We start from the raw sequence: 15,863 nt of genomic DNA on the forward strand, positions 1-15,863 counted from the left end.
ACCCTACCCAGAAGTATGTTCTGTAGAGACACTTAGAATGGTGCGATTCACATGCCTGTGCAGCCTTGCATGGACCAAAGCCAGCTCCTTGAAAAATGTGGATAAGCCACTCCTTCCTTCTCCTGTTGTCGTGGAGACAGCCCTAGACATGACTGCCAAATTGTATATGCTGGTAATACAAATCTTTTTCAAGAGTAAAAAAAGCCAATTGTACAAAGTATGACTTAAGATAAAAATCTACAGATGCCAACTTTTTTTTTAATATATGGAGTTGTATGGGTGGGCAAAAACATAGAATCATAGAATAGTAGGGTTGGAAGGGGCCTACAAGGCCATCGAGTCCAACCCCTTGCTCAATGCAGGAATCCAAGTCAGAGCATCCCGGACAGATGGCTGTCCAGCCTCGACTTGAACGCCTCCAGTGTGAGAGAGCCCACTACCTCCCTAGGTAATTAGTTCCATTGTCGTATTGCTCTAACAGTCAGAAAGTTTTTCCTGATGTTCAGCCAGAATCTGGCTTCCTGTAACAGGAACCCATTATTCCGTGTCCTGCACTCTGGGATGATCGAGAAGAGATCCTGGCCTTCCTCTCTGTGACAACCTTTCCAGTACTTGAAGAGCTCTATAATATCTCCCCTCAGTCTTCTCTTCTCCAGGCTAAACATGCCCAGTTCTTTCAGTCTCTCCTCATAGGCCTTTGTTTCCAGTCCCCTGATCATCTTTGTTGCCCTCCTCTGAACCCTCTCCAGTTTGTCTGCATCCCTCTTAAAGTGTGGTGCCCAGAACTGGACACAGTACTCCAGATGAGGCCTAACCAGTGCTGAGTAGAGGGGAACTAGTACTTCCCGGGATTTGGAAACTATGCTTCTATGAATGCAGCCCAAAAGAGCATTTGCCTTTTTTGCAGCCACATCACATTGCTGGCTCATATTCAGCTTGTGATCGACAACAATTCCAAGATCCTTCTCACTTGTAGTGTTGTTGAGCCAAGTATCAGCCATCTTGTAACTGTGCATTTGGTTCCTTTTTCCTAAGTGCAGAACTTGGCATTTATCCCTATTAAATGTCATTCTGTTGTTTTCTGCCCAGCGCTCCAGTCTATCCAGATCACTTTGAATTTTGCATCTGTCTTCCAAAGTATTAGCTATCCCGCCCAATTTTGTGTCATCTGCTAATCTGATCAGCAATCCCTGCACATCCTCCTCCAAGTCATTAATAAAAATGTTGAAGAGCACTGGGCCCAGGACTGAGCCCTGCGGTACCCCACTCGTTACCTCTCCCCAGCTTGAGAAGGTCCCATTGATAAGCACTCTTTGAGTCCGATTCTGTAGCCAACTGTGGATCCACCGGATCGTTGTTTCATCTAGCCCACTGTGAGCTAGTTTGCTTATCAGGATATCATGGGGGACTTGGTCAAAAGCTTTGCTGAAGTCGAGGTATATGATGTCTACAGCATTCCCACGGTCCACAAGGGAGGTTACCTGATTAACAAAAGAGATCAGATTCGTCTGGCAGGACTTGTTCTTGACAAATCCATGTTGGCTTCGAGTAATCACGGCATTGTTTTCAAGGTGCTTCCAGATGGATTGCTTGATCATCTGCTCCAGAATTTTCCCAGGGATGGATGTCAGATATTGGAAACATGTTTTAAGAATTAGTTGGCAATTTGTTATTGCTGACTACAGTATTATTGGCAAATTACTGGAAAAACAGCCTACTTCCTCATTTGAAAGAAAAGCTGAGACAGATGTGGCAGATGGCCTTAATTAATAAGTTAAAGGTATTTGTGGGATGGGAAAATGCACAGAAAATGCACGAGTAAGTAAACCTTGGCCTCCTTTTGTTAATTATTGGGAAAGGGTTAAACCTGACGAAGATGTACGGCAAGCACTAGCTATGACTTAACATGATATGTCTGGATTGAAAAAAAATAGTGGTGGTGTATGTCCACTGGACTATTTTCCCTATAACATCTGTGTTATCTTATCTGATCATATATTTCTTTTTCTTGAGTGTCTTAAAAAATACAATTGACTAAAAGGAAAAGGAGCCGCTATCAAACAAGCGGAGGTGCCAGCAGAACCTGGGAACCAGTATATAGGTGAATGCAATACCATACTGGTCAGGACACAAATAGCCAGGGGTCCACAAATACAGTTGTCAAGTGACTAACACTGACTACACTCTTCCTCAGGTGAACACCTTCCCCCCTCAGTAAAAAGTGAGACTCCCACTCCCACCCCCACCCCCCACATGGAGACCAAACGTGCCCTCTTCCACATGCAGGATGTTTGGGCAAGGGAAGGTATGGCAGTCTCTCTGCACCAGGCTTTGGAGACACTCAGAAGCAATGTGAGAGAACTGCTTCTTCTGAGGGGCTCCAAAGCCTAGTGTGAAGTGAGAGGCTTGCCCCTCCTTTCTGTGTATGACAGAGGACAAGCAAAGGGATCAGCTACAAACACAAATAATAGCTGACTATCAAGGCTAGCTAAAATTTGTGGAGTTGTGGACACAGCAACACTCAACAGTTTGCTCCCAAATGCTATTAAATGCTGAAAGTATTCCCTGCTCTAAATCCAAACTGCCCTCCCTGTAAGCTCTAGAAATCTCCAATCACCTTTCCAGAGGAATCTAAAACCCCTTTAAACGGAAGCAATCCCTCCTGCTCATATTCCCTTCTTCGACATATTCGACAGACTCTGGCAAACACCACGCTCTCCTTAAACCATTCTGCAACTGTATGAATATATTTAAGAGAGTAACAGACAAACCTTGGAAGGGTGAGAAAAATAGTTTCACACACACACAAGGAAAGAAAGGGGAACTTAAGCTAGTAGGGAACATGTATGGGTATAGGATGCTGACAGGAAGAGAGCCGCTTGTTATGCAAACCCCTTACACACCATTGGTCATTATTCAAAACAGCTATGATATAGAGTGCTGAAATAAGTAACCTACCAGCCTATGGAAAGGTGGGATTATGCACAAGTATTTTTCCTCAAGATACATAAATTACCTTCTTTAAGAAGCAAAATGGTCTTCCCACCTCTCCCAGCAGATACTGCCCAATAGGTTAGTTGCAAACCCACTTTACATTGGCTCAGTTCTGGCATCGTAACAAACCATGTTAAGGAAGCTTTATAACATTTAATTTGATGTGGTGTCTGAATTGACAAACCACAGTTCGAGGCACTGTTCTGCCTCCAGCAGCTGCTGCCCCATGGAGATAGAAATGAACTTATGACACTGAACGCTGTGAGAACAGAAAAGGAAGGCAGACAAACAACTCTAAAGCATACACTGCTTGCTGCATGTTTGGAATCTTAAGCCATGGTTTGAGTTCTAAAAACTATAGATAGTGCAAACCATGGTTTTGTGTGATGCCTGAACTGAGTGACACAGGTGACTGCCAAAAGCTAAGCGAAGTGATGAGCGTCTGTAGAAAGATGTATGTCAGGAAATACAGAGGCAGGGTGGGGTGGTGCAGCAACTGATCTAAGAGCACACCACCACCGAGGCTCCTGGGCCTCTGCAACGTGCCTGAACTCAGGGCATCCATCCAGTCCTGATGAATGTGCTAAACCAATCCATGAGCTCTTCAGATCTTTCTACTCACGAAATCTCCACCACCCTCTTTTTTCTGATAAAGTGCAGATGGTAAAAATATTTGTGGTCCATCACCTGTGCTTTTTGATCTGAGTAAAAGGGAAGAAAAACCAAACCCAAACACCTGAATACATGGAGTCAGAAATTATCTTCTCCTCACCCCACCCCATCCCTAGACCGAAGTTTCAGACTGTAACCGAAGGGCAAACTTGTGAAATTTGGGATCTACGAACTCCTCTGAGAGTTTGATGAAGGGAATTTTCTTCACATTGACGACAAGACTGAAATCCAAGCACTTGAGGACAAACACAGCACCATCCCTCAATCCTTTTGTAACAGGTTCCTCACTAATGAGTGTCCAGTGTTTGGAGAACCAACGATCTTTATCGTATTGCAGGGTTGGGCCTGGATTGAGGTAACGTTCCAGGAAAGCCTAGAAAAAAGCAGACAGAGAAAGGAGGAGTGAGATCTAGAGCCAGCCTGGAAACTTCTCAGCTCAAAAGTAAGGCCTGACTCAGTCAATTTAATTTGATGCATACCTTATCCCTGCTAGCTTCATCCAGTTCCTTTTCCAGACCGCTCTGCTATTTGCCATAAACAAGCAAGGGAGAAACTCTGCATTTTGGAGGAACTACAAAAGAATTCCTCAGACCCAGTGAAATGAACTGCAGCAGTGCAGAACCAAGGCTATGACTCCAGCATATTTCTTTGCCAAAGGGCCCCATCCTTGACTGGCAGAACCATGCTGAGTGGACAGTTGCCAAAACACTGGATGGGAAGCAAAGTCCTTCAGCTCACAAACCTGGAAGAACAGGTTTCACTTTCTGGTGCTTGCTCGATACCACTTGAATTTTATTAAGTGCAAACCCTGGGGTGGGGCAGGGAAACTCTGCCAGAATACTTGATGCCAAGCTTGTTTAACACACACATACAGCTATGAAGAGCAGAGCTAATAAACTGTTCACATGCATACTCAACCCACTGCAAAGGATTGTGGCAAATAGTTAGCAGCTGGACTACTGAACTGCAAGGCAAGACAGAGAGTAAAAAGGATGGCTATTCCATTGTGTGAGCAAACGTTGAGAACTGGAAAGGGAACATTACAGTTGGAAAACAGGGCTGCTACCGGCAACTTTCTGTTTTATGCAGGGTTCTCTGTGTCGACACAAGGGGCCAGTTTGCATGTAACAGCAGCAAATGATGGGTTAATTAGCTCAAGATTTGCCAGGTTGTGTGCCGCTGCTGCTTTAAATATGCAACCTCTGATCAGACCAATCGTAGGTTGCTGTGTGATGTGCAAACCTGGACACTTTGGGCTGTTCATGGGATAAGCAACCCAAAGTTAATGTAACAACTAATCATACGATTAATCTATGATTAGTTGTTAGGTTAACTTTGGGTTGTTTAACTCACGAACAACCCCAAGTGGTTTGCACACCATGGAGCAACCTACAACCGGACTGACCAGACTGCGTGCAGCATGCAACCTGTTACATATGAACCAGGTCAAGGTGTTCACCTGCTCTTACGTAGGGCAAAAGCAGGGAGGAGGACACATAAGCCCTGCCCCCAACATCTCTGTGTGCCTGGCTGCCAGGTTGGACAACATGTTGAGCGTGAAGGTCTGAACATGCTTACAGAGTCCTTTTCAGACGTTCTCACCCAAAGGTCTAACCGGCAGCCAGGTGCATGGGAACGTTGCGGGCAGGGCCAATGTGCGTGCCCACATCCCCCTCCCCACTTTACAGGCAAGTAGGTGCGTAGGGCTAATGTGTGTGTAGCCCTGCATAGGGCTATGCACACGTGGGAATCCACCTGCCCATACTGGAGGCAGAGCCTCTGGAGAACAATAGGAGTGAAGAGGTGTTGGTCCATGCCCAGATGGCACCATGCAATAAGGCAAAGTGGAGGTCACACAGTGGGGACAGAGAGATTCAAGCAAAAAGGAAGAAGTGTGTTAACTGCACTGCACTGTTCAGCTGCCCTTTAAGCCAGCGTTGCCAATTATCACTCACCTGATTATGGTGAGTATGAACTGTCCCCAGATGCGCTCCCATTCTCCCTCCTATGAGAAAAGAAAGGAGCCACCCCTCATATTGTCTTCAGGTTGTGTTCTGAAAGCTACCTGCGGAACTCTCCCTGTCCTCACCCCCTTTACAAGAAGTTCTTCCTTAAAATGGGAAGAGGGAGGGGAGTTCTGAAGGCAGCACACTGGAATGGTCTCTGGGAAGGGGGTGGGGTGGGGGAAAGAGGAGAAGAAAAGAGACAGTTCGACGAGCAGTTTAACATGCTCTGCCCCAGCTCTCTTCCCATCTCCTCTCTGAGAAAGCAAACACTGGCGCTATCCCTCGTTACCTAGCACTGGAGTGGGCAACTTGCGGCCCTCCCAAAGCTTTGGCCTACAACTCTCAGCATCCCTCACAATTGGCTATGCTGACTAGGGCCAATGGGAGTTGTATGCCAAAATATCGGAGGGCCACAAGTTGCCCTCCCCTGATAGCATAACAAAGAAGCGCTTCCTCATTTGGAAGTCCCGGTAGAAAAGCATTCTCCAACGAGCTTATGGGGCTCTCTTGTTCCAGGAAGACTAGATAGGAGAAGACTCCACCTGCAGTCCTTCGAAATTTAATTTTCTCCCCATAAAGTAAGAAGCGCTTCCCTCAGCCTCCGCCACCACCACAAAGTCCTGCCGAACTTTTTGAGCATTCAAAACAAGGATAAGCCCCCAGGGAGTTTGACACTGTGCAAAGGAGTGCAGCCCTAATGTTTGCAGCCCTCCGTGGCTCCTTCCCTGTTCTCTTGAAAGAAGCCCAAGAGTTGGATCGGTGGGAGAGCAGCAAGTGTGGGGCTGTGTGTAGGGAAGGAGGGGGTTCTCAGGTGAGTGGGGCTGGGGATGGACAATTACCCCATAATATGTTGTATGCAATATAATTTTCTGTTCCCACAAACCCCACCAGCATGACTTGTCTCCAAGTGAGACTGGGGCTCACATGGAGGACTGCAGATACACTGTGATTTAAAAAAATAAAGAATTCCGCACCAAGAAAAATGGAATTCAGCAACCTGTTTAATATATTCTGGTTTTGTTAGCCATGGGGGGGGGGGGGCTAGGAGCTGGGAAGGACACTGGAAACCATATTCCACTCCTCCCCTCTAGCTTCTGAGGCACTGCCCACATGCTTGCAAGCATATCTTTGCAAACCAAAAGTAAGGGCTAGGAATGTCTTCTTCTTTTGAAATGAAAGCTGAGTTTTTAAGGGAGCTGAATTCTCAGCCCAATTATGGCACACATAAGCCCTAAGTGGGCTGTCACTCCACACACTGCTGGAATCACATAGGTTGAAAGTGGGCTGCACTTACTGGCCCCACTTCCTTTGTCATGGCACCCTTATCTGGCCCTGCTGCCCTACACGTGCTGGAGGGACGTCTGCATAGGCCTTTGCTGCAGATATTTACTCTCCCACATGGCAGGGTCAGTGACAGCGATGCAATGGGGGCGGGGAGCCAGCGAGCACAGGTCTGCTCTCCCCCCACTCCCCGCTATCACATGACTGAAATGACGCGAGGGTGAATACCTATGCAGGGCTCTTCCCATGCTGTACCTTTGGCGTCATGCTGTTGGCGATACAGAAAGCCAGATGTTGCAGAATGCTCTCCATGGTATGGTAGTGCTGTTGCCGTGTAGTCCGTAAGTACTTCTGCAGCACTCTTGCCATGGAGGGAAAGATGGCCTGAGCTGCCTCTCGGGGATCCATCACTTCCCCTGGCATTTTCTGCTGCTCCTCTGCCTGTAGACGCTTAATGTGGGTGAAAGCTTCTTCCACTGCTACCATAAGCCTACACAAGAAGGAACCAGAAGAGTCATCATGTCCAAGTGAACTGGACTCAGGCACAAACTTCAGCATGCCAATGTGTACTTTGCAAAGGAAGCATTCACAACCATCACAGCTGTAGCGTTGTTGTTGTTTTTTAAATACAGGCAGTCAATCCCATCCAAAAGTTTTGAATACCAGATTTAATGTCCACACCTATTATTATTTCTACAGACAAGGAATTGATTCAGAGAGATACTAATTTGCCTAGAAAGTAAAGCTTAGCAAAGCTCTTACTACAGATTTCCCAAGCCTTTGACAAATACTGTGCTCACGGGGCTACCATGATGAGATGCTGTGGCATTAGTCCGTTACTCAAGAATCGTCATTTACCAGTTCCTAGTGTGGCCAGCAAGTGCTGGGTGGTTGGAGATGGCTGTAACTCCCTCTCTGCCTAAGCAGACCCTTTTAAAATAGGCAAAGTGTGAGACTGCCAATACGCCTAGGTTTGCTACTGCCGGAACTGAGAAAGGAGCAGTGATGCGCCTGTGTGAGAGAGGATGGGGTGCTGAGGGTGGGGATGATGGGATTTCTCTCTCCACCACCTCAATACAAGAGTTTGAAACACAAACAGAATATTGCAGATCTGGGATGAGAATATCAGATTGGTAATTTGGCAACCCTGAAAACTACCGCTGGCAGCAACTGGAGCCCTGTGGTCTCCACTGCTGTCTCTCCTACTGGAGACAACAGTAGCTGGGATGGGTCCCTTTCCTTTGTATTCAAGTAGCTACATTCTGCTCTCTCAATCCACACAGAGCAGGAACCTCTGCTAACCACTCTGGTTTTGTGCAGCTGAGCAAACAAATTCAGGAAATGGAAACTCCTAGCAAATGCAGGGGAGGGTCTGCAAGCTACCATAGGTGGGTGCAGCAAGCAAACTGGGGGAAAGAAAGAGGACAGCAGATTTAACAGGAAGACTGTTAAGCCCCCTGGTGCAAGGACCTGTCCTCTCATTCTTTGCAAAGAGTCAGATACAGATACATGATATGTATATCGTCATGCGTAGTTCAGTTGGAGAGATACAGGATTGGATCTCCCATCTCTTTTAAAAGCAGTTGAAGGCAAGGAAATTGGATCAGGATGGTAGTACAGGGGAAGGGGGAGGGGAAAGTTTGAACCTTCTCCCCATGCCATTTCCTGACCTAATTTGCCCTCAGTTTTTTGCTACTAAGCCCCCTCCCAACGTGCCACCATCCCAACCTAACCCTCCCCACCCCGACACCCTGTAGCTGCTTTTAAAATAGTTTAAAATAGATTTGATCATGGATCTCCACCTCATCTAGCCTGGCCTTCAGACCAAACTACATGTTATGTTAGGCGTGTTGTCACTTTTATTTTGAAGAAAAATCACATGCAGCCACAATCTTCACCCTGCACCAGTTTCCTGACAAAAATTCTGCCCAGTTGCTCTTTGACCCTGAAAATGCTGTCTGCAGTAACCATTTTAAATGGGAACTGATTTGAAAGTGAATTGAAATTGATTTGCTTTTATGTTTTAACTATAATTTTGTATTTTAGCTTACACACACACACACAGGTGGGCTACAAACTGAATAAATGAATTCCGTTACTAAATTCCCTCCAAAGGAACAAATACAGAAGTAACTCTTTTGCCAACCCAACAGCATGCAAATCTACAAGTATCATAGGATAAGAAGTTCCACTCAGACATACAAATAAAACCACAAGTGGTCCCCCCAGGAACACTCTTCAGTTTACTGTTGGCTGGCTGTTAGTCAAACCTGCTCTGCCTAGACACATCATCAAGTATGTTTACTGCCTGAATTCAAACTTTCTTGCAAGAAGACTTTTTATCTGAAGTCAGCAAAACACAGATACAGGAGCTGAGCACATTGCTGGGCAGAAGGAACTGTGGCTCTCTCAAGAAGGAGCTTCGCAATAGGTCTGAGATGGGATGTCAGCACCAGTCAATAATAAAGGTTCAGCAAGATGTGGCACCGAAACCTCTCCTCCCCTCTCCTCCCCCATGCAGGCAGCCTCCAGCCCAGTGGGAACCTAGGCCTTCTACACGTGCATGGCAAGATGGGGGCCCCGTTTGCATGATTCATCAAGGCCTAGGTTGAAAAGAACATGGGGGCTGGAAGAAAGAACTTGCTCTGAGCAGAAATGCCTATCACTGCTATATTTATACATACTGTCAGTGTGGCAGAAAGGGCGTCATTCCTCTGTAGGGAACCTCAGCGCCACTCTGGCTAAACTTACAAACTGAGGCACAGAGATGCACCAAAGCTGGATTAAAAATCTTTAGCTGAAAACTCTAACTCTGCTGGTTGCAATGATGGCATCTTTCCAAAAACCAAATGACTCAGCTCCAGGATACTAGCCTGTAGGCAGCTGTAGGAGACCGTGGCTTAGAGGGGTAGAATCCACCCACCTCACCCCTCCTGGGCTCTAGTGCTGAAGCTTAATGCTCTGGAACCAAAATGCCAGACTCAGTTGGTTGACCTCCTCTACTCTTGCCTTCCTATTCTAGAATCCCCAATCTTTTCCTTTACTGTTTCCTCAACGGACATGCAAGTACTTAAAAAGAACAACATTTTCTTGGGATAGAAGACGATGTTCACCATCAGGTGTCTGAATGACACAGTTCTCTTGACAGTTCCAGGTTTTAAATGAGCCTTACTCACTTTCAGATGGCCATGCTGGCTGGGGGTGATGGGAGTTGTGGTTGAACACATCTGGAGGGCGCCAGAGCGAGGAAGGCTGGTTTAAACAATCTGGGTTGGGAACTGCAGGATTTTATTTGCTGAGCCTCTATCGGTGAGATGGATCCCTGGGTCATGGTGCTACTGCAATGTCCTACAGCACTTGTACTCTTATTGTGAGTGAACAATATACAGAATGTGTGTGGATTACGCAATGGGGACAACTGGCAATTAGGTTGGGACAAGAACACTAGGGCTAGCAGTTGCCACCAACTCAACAGCCACCAGAGTGTTCAAAGTGCTTCAAATACATTATCATGTTATAGTCCTTACAAAACCTCACCAGGCAGACCGGTACCACCATCTCCATATAGCAGATTGAGGTGGATGGCTGAAAGAGACTGGCTTGCCTGAGGCCACCTAGTTAGTTCATGGCAGCGGTGAGGTTTGCACAACAGCTCTACCAATTCGTATCTTCAGTCTTTCAGCCAGTTCTGCTACATGAGCTCTTAGATAACGATGTTCACTTTCCACATGGGACTTGAAGAGTCTCAGTAGCTGAGAACAACTGCTCGCAACTCACATGTGCCCTTAAAAAACCTGTGAAAACAGTTTTGCTCTGATTCAACCAAAGCTCAGCATTTGAAAGACCCACTGAAGCCAAAGAAAGATGTAAGCATCAGCTGAAATCTCTCCAACTGAAATAATGGGACTTACAGGTGCTGAACTTGGGTTGGATTGTACCCTCTAGATTTTGCAAGGAAGGAAAACTATATCCTATAGAAACCTCAGTTTGGGGTCTGAATATTTTTGGCAAATTAAGGGCTTATGCAGATTGGCTGAACCAGACATATTTTTGGCTGCAAAATAACCTGGGAGTGTGTTGGAGTAGGTGTGATGTCTGCCTGCAAGGAGAACTTTCCCCTTTTGCCTAAGGCCTCTCTGAACCTGTGATGGCTTTCACTACTTCATTTTGCTTGTTGAGGGTCTCTCACATTTTCCTTCCCCCTTTCAAAGTGCAGCACATTTACTGAGGCGGATGTATACAGGAGGGGTGTGTGCGCGTGCGCGCACGCTTGCACAAGAGAGAGAATATTCCCACTCCCATTCCAGAAAAAGGAAGAACTGTGTTCTCTGTTGTGGTTGGCCTAAAGAAAGTTCTTACCTTGCTCGACGTTTTCTGATCCTTCGCTCATGGTCTGCTTCTTCATAATAGAGCTCGTTGTGACTGGAGTCTCTGTGGTGAGCTGCGGCAGCAATCATGGCCCTGGACTGCCCAGAAGCATTGGTATCTGGTCCTTCAAGGAGAAGTAGAACAGGAAGACTGAGGGTTAGGAAAGGGTTAAAGAAGAAGAATCTATCAGTGCCAGTCAACTTGCCAATATAGTGTGGCACCCTGATGCTACATTCCATATGCCCCTAATTTCCTAAAGAAGCAAAGCCCTTTCCCACCACAAAATATTTCCTTGGGGGTGGCTGTGAAGTAAGAGGACAGTTTTCCCTGATACACTCAAATTATCAGAGGGAAATGTAAGGAGGGAAAGGAGACTAGATGTAGGCCCCATATAACCAAAAAAGAGTTAAAACCAATAATTTTACAGAATTATAAATAACTACACAAAACAACATTGAGCGAATACACATAGACAGAGGACACACACACATGCCAAAGATGCTACTTACCATCTGCTAAATACATTTTCAGTTTGGCCACAAGGGCAGCTGGAACGCATGGCAATTCAGCAACAAGAAACAGGGAGTGTGAAAGGAGTAAGGAAAAACAGGAGGGTGTGGGTGGTGGTGGTGGTGGTGGTGGGGAGAGATTCAAAGGTCGGGGGAAACAAAGACAGAAAATAAGAACATCAAGTGACATAAGACAACGGGCAAAAACAAAGCACTGCCAGACACAATAAAATAAAATTCTAAAAGAAGAACAACATAATTATTAGACACAAACAGGCCCTATAAAGCAAGATGGCCCCACCAGAAAAAGCAGAACATGAAAGGTTACCCTATAGTGAGTTTGAGCACTGTCCCATCTAGCCTAGTACTGATGTTTACTCCAATTGGCAATGGGTCTCCATGGACTATCCCAGCCCTGATACCTGAAGCCCCCTGTGGAGATGTCAGGGATTGAGCCGACAATCTTCTGTAGGCAAAGCATGTGCTCTATCAGTGAGCTACGGTTTCTCCCTCAAACATGTCCCAGGTCATCCCTAAGGGGGGGGGGGCATATATAAGCTTAATTTATCCTGAAAGGTGGCTATAAAATCAGTTAATAATAAATGCTGCTCCCTTAGCTGAAAAAGCTAGGAACTGAAGTCAACATAGTACTTTTTTATCCCCACTGGTGGAACGCAAATCTACACTAATCACCCAATTGTAAGCGGGAAATTAAAGCAGTTAAAGCAGGGGTTCTAGAGCTGTGTACCAAACCAAGAAATTGATACAGTAGTGCTGTGCAAATTAGAGCTGGGAAGCGGGAAACTCAGTCTGTTTCCCACCTCCCAGCTGAGCAGAGCAGAGCAGAGGAAGCTGCTCCAGCTGGTCCAGGGACTACAGAAGCAAGCAAGCTCCCAGAGAGCGAGCAATCAGAGGGAGTGAACAGGGGGAGCAAAGCAAACAGGAGTTGGCCAGGGGAGTTCGGAAGGGGAGGTCAACATTTTTTAAATTATTAAAAACATTTTAAATAATGTTTTATTAAACATTTTTTAATAACTAACATTTTTTAAATTATTGTTCTTGTAACACACACTTCCACACCAGTGGGACTCTGCTTTTAACCTCTACTGAGTAGAGGAGCAGGCACAGGCTAGGCTAGAACCATCAGAAAGCTAGACACAGAAAGGGAAAAGAGGCTATGGAAGGACAAGACTCTCCAGTGGTGGTGACCTGCAAGGTGTGTGCAATGTTTGTTTTCTTGACTGAGAACAACACGGCCTAAACCTGCAATGAATGCAAGTTGATCATGCTGCTGGAAGAAAAAGTAAGAGGACTGGAGCAGCGACTGTCGACCCTCTGGGGAATAAGGGAACGTGAAGTCTTGGGCCCAGTGCTCTTCAACATTTTTATTAATGACTTGGGGGGGGGGGGTGCGGGGAATGCTGATCAACTTTTGACACAAAATTGGGCAGGATAGCTAATACTTTGGAAGACAGAAACAAAATTCAAAGGGATCTTGATAGACTGGAGCGCTGGGCAGAAAACTACAGAATGACATTTAATCGGGATAAATGCCAAGTTCTGCACCTAGGAAAAAGAAACCAAATGCACAGTTACAAGATGGGGGATACGTGGCTCAACAACACTACAAGCGAGAAGGATCTTGGAATTGTTGTCGATCACAAGCTGAATATGAGCCAACAATGTGAGGTGGCTGCAAAAAAGGCAAATGCTCTTTTGGGCTGCATTAATAGAAGCACAGCTTCCAAATCCCGGGAAGTACTAGTTCCCCTCTACTCAGCACTTGTTGGGCCTCATCTGGAGTACTGTGTCCAGTTCTGGCCACCACACTTTAAGAAGGATGCAGACAAACTGGAGAGGGTTCAGAGGAGGGCAACAAAGATGATCAGGGGACTGGAAACAAAGGCCTATGAGGAGAGACTGAAAGAACTGGGCATGTTTAGCCTGGAGAAGAGAAGACTGAAGGGAGATTCTTGGTTCTAAGGGAAGCAAAAGCCGAGTGTAGTCAAACGCGTACCCTGAATTTGAGGAAAGCTGATTTTAATAGACTCAGAACAATGATAAGTAAGGTCCCATGGAAAACGACTCTAATGAAAAAAGGAGTCCAAGATGGGTGGGAGCTTTTAAAAAAGGAAATCCTCAAGGCACAATTACAAACAATTCCAACAAGAAAAAAAGGTGGAAGACAACAGAAGAACCCATGTGGCTTCACAAAAAGCTTAGAGATGACCTGAAAACAAAAAAGGACACATATAGGAAGTAGAAAGAAGGCCAAGCAACAAAGGAAGAGTACAGGCAGGTAGCACAGAATTGCAGGGATGGCGTCTGGAAGGCTAAGGCTGAGAACAAGCTGAGGTTAGCGAGGGAGGCTAAAAGCAACAAAAAGGCTTTCTTCAGCTATGTGCATAGTAAAAGACAGAGGAAAGAAATGGTGGTTCCACTATTAAATAAGGATGGCAAAATGATAACAGATGACAAAGAAAAGGCAGAGGTGCTCACTTCCTACTTGGCTCGGTCTTCTCCCAAAAGAGGGTCTATGAGCCCTCTGGCAAAGCCAAAGTAAAGGCTGAAGGGGCAGGATTGCAGCTTGAGATTGATAGGCAAATGGTCAAGGAACACCTAATTACTCTGAAAGAGTTCAATTCTCCAGGCTCAGATGAACTGCATCCTAGAGTAATAAAGGAACTGGCAGAAGAACTCTCAGAGCCATTATTTATTCTCTTTGAGAAATCATGGAGGACAGGTGAAGTGCCAGATGACTGGAGGAGGGCTAATGTGGTCCCTATCTTCAAAAAGGGTAAAAAGGAGGAACATAGGAACTACAGACCAGTCAGTCTGACATCAATCCCTGGGAAAATTCTGGAGCACATGATAAAGCAATCCATCTGTAAGCACCTTGAAAACAATGCAGTGCTTACTCGAAGCCAACATGGATTTGTCAAGAACAAATCCTGCCAGACGAATCTGATCTCATTTTTTGATCAGGTAACCTCCCTTGTGGACTGTGGGAATGCTGTGGACATCATATACCTTGTCTTCAGCAAAGCTTTTGACCAAGTGAGCAAACTAGCTCACAGTGGGCTAGATGAAACAACCATCAGGTGGATCCACAGTTGGCTACAGAATCGGACTCAAAGAGTCCTCATCAATGGGACCTTCTCAAACTGGGGAGAGGTAATGAGTCGGGTACCGCAGGGCTCAGTCCTGGGCCCAGTGCTCTTCAACATTTTTAATAATGACTTGGAGGAGGGGGTGCAGGGAATGCTGATCACATTTGCAGATGACACAAAACTGGGCGGGATTGCTAAGATTACATGGCTCAACAACACTACAAGCTGAATATGAGCCAACAGTGTGATGTGGCTGCAAAAAAGGCAAATGCTCTTTTGGGTTGCATTAATAGAAGCATAGTTTCCAAATCCCGGGAAGTTTCCAAATCCCGGGCGAGGTTGGACAGCCATCTGTCCGGGATGCTCTGACTTGGATTCCTGCATTGAGCAAGGGGTTGGACTCGATGGCCTTGTAGGCCCCTTCCAACCCTACTATTCTATGATTCTATAGACAAAATGAAATAAAATCTATGCATACACTTTGTTCTAGCTGCATTACAAGAACCTTCCCCTTATGGCTTACAGGCTGCCTGTTTAAGTACTGGATAAGTACCAGGCAGGATGTCAGTTTGGCAGACACAGAACTGGTAAAACAGGCGTGGGCAAAAGCAGCCCTCCAGCCTTTTTTTTTGTGGCCTGCAGAGGATTCTGGGGGTGGGAAATTGGCCCCAAATACTCTGAAGTTGCCCACCCTTGTGACAGAGGAAAAGGGAGACAGACCTGATGAAATACTGTGTGTGTGGGGGGGGGGGGTTGGTTCAGCTCCCCTCTACTGTGTGCTCCTTTTGATGTCAACACAGACACCCCACAAACTTTATAGCAGATACAGATACATGAGCGGCAAACATGGCTCTTCCACAGTTTAACTCTTATCCTAAACAGAGACTAGTGGGAAGGGGGAGATGTGCAATGTGACCTTGCCT

The 15,863-nt window shown here is 46.0% G+C and overlaps 1 protein-coding gene across 3 annotated transcripts in view; it reads right to left on the reverse strand.

Moving 5' to 3' along the window:
* Positions 1 to 448: 448 nt before the first annotated feature.
* The window catches only part of VANGL1 (VANGL planar cell polarity protein 1), a 71,442-nt gene continuing 56,027 nt past the window's right edge, over positions 449 to 15,863 (reverse strand). For 2 of the 3 annotated variants that reach the window (XM_084835447.1, XM_084835446.1), the window contains 3 exons: positions 11,313 to 11,445; positions 7,209 to 7,443; positions 449 to 4,039 (listed from right to left, as the gene is read on the reverse strand). In XM_084835447.1, coding sequence (XP_084691573.1) covers positions 3,779 to 4,039; positions 7,209 to 7,443; positions 11,313 to 11,445 — 629 coding nt within the window. In that variant the 3' untranslated portion in view covers positions 449 to 3,778. Of the gene's footprint in view, positions 4,040 to 7,181; positions 7,444 to 11,312; positions 11,446 to 15,863 lie in introns of all 3 variants that reach the window. The other variant, XM_084835448.1, reaches the window with a different exon arrangement.

Source organism: Heloderma suspectum, chromosome 2 (assembly GCF_057233095.1).
Source record: "Heloderma suspectum isolate Gila_16-S chromosome 2, 16-S_ref, whole genome shotgun sequence".
In the NCBI taxonomy this organism is placed as follows: Eukaryota; Metazoa; Chordata; class Lepidosauria; order Squamata; family Helodermatidae; genus Heloderma; species Heloderma suspectum.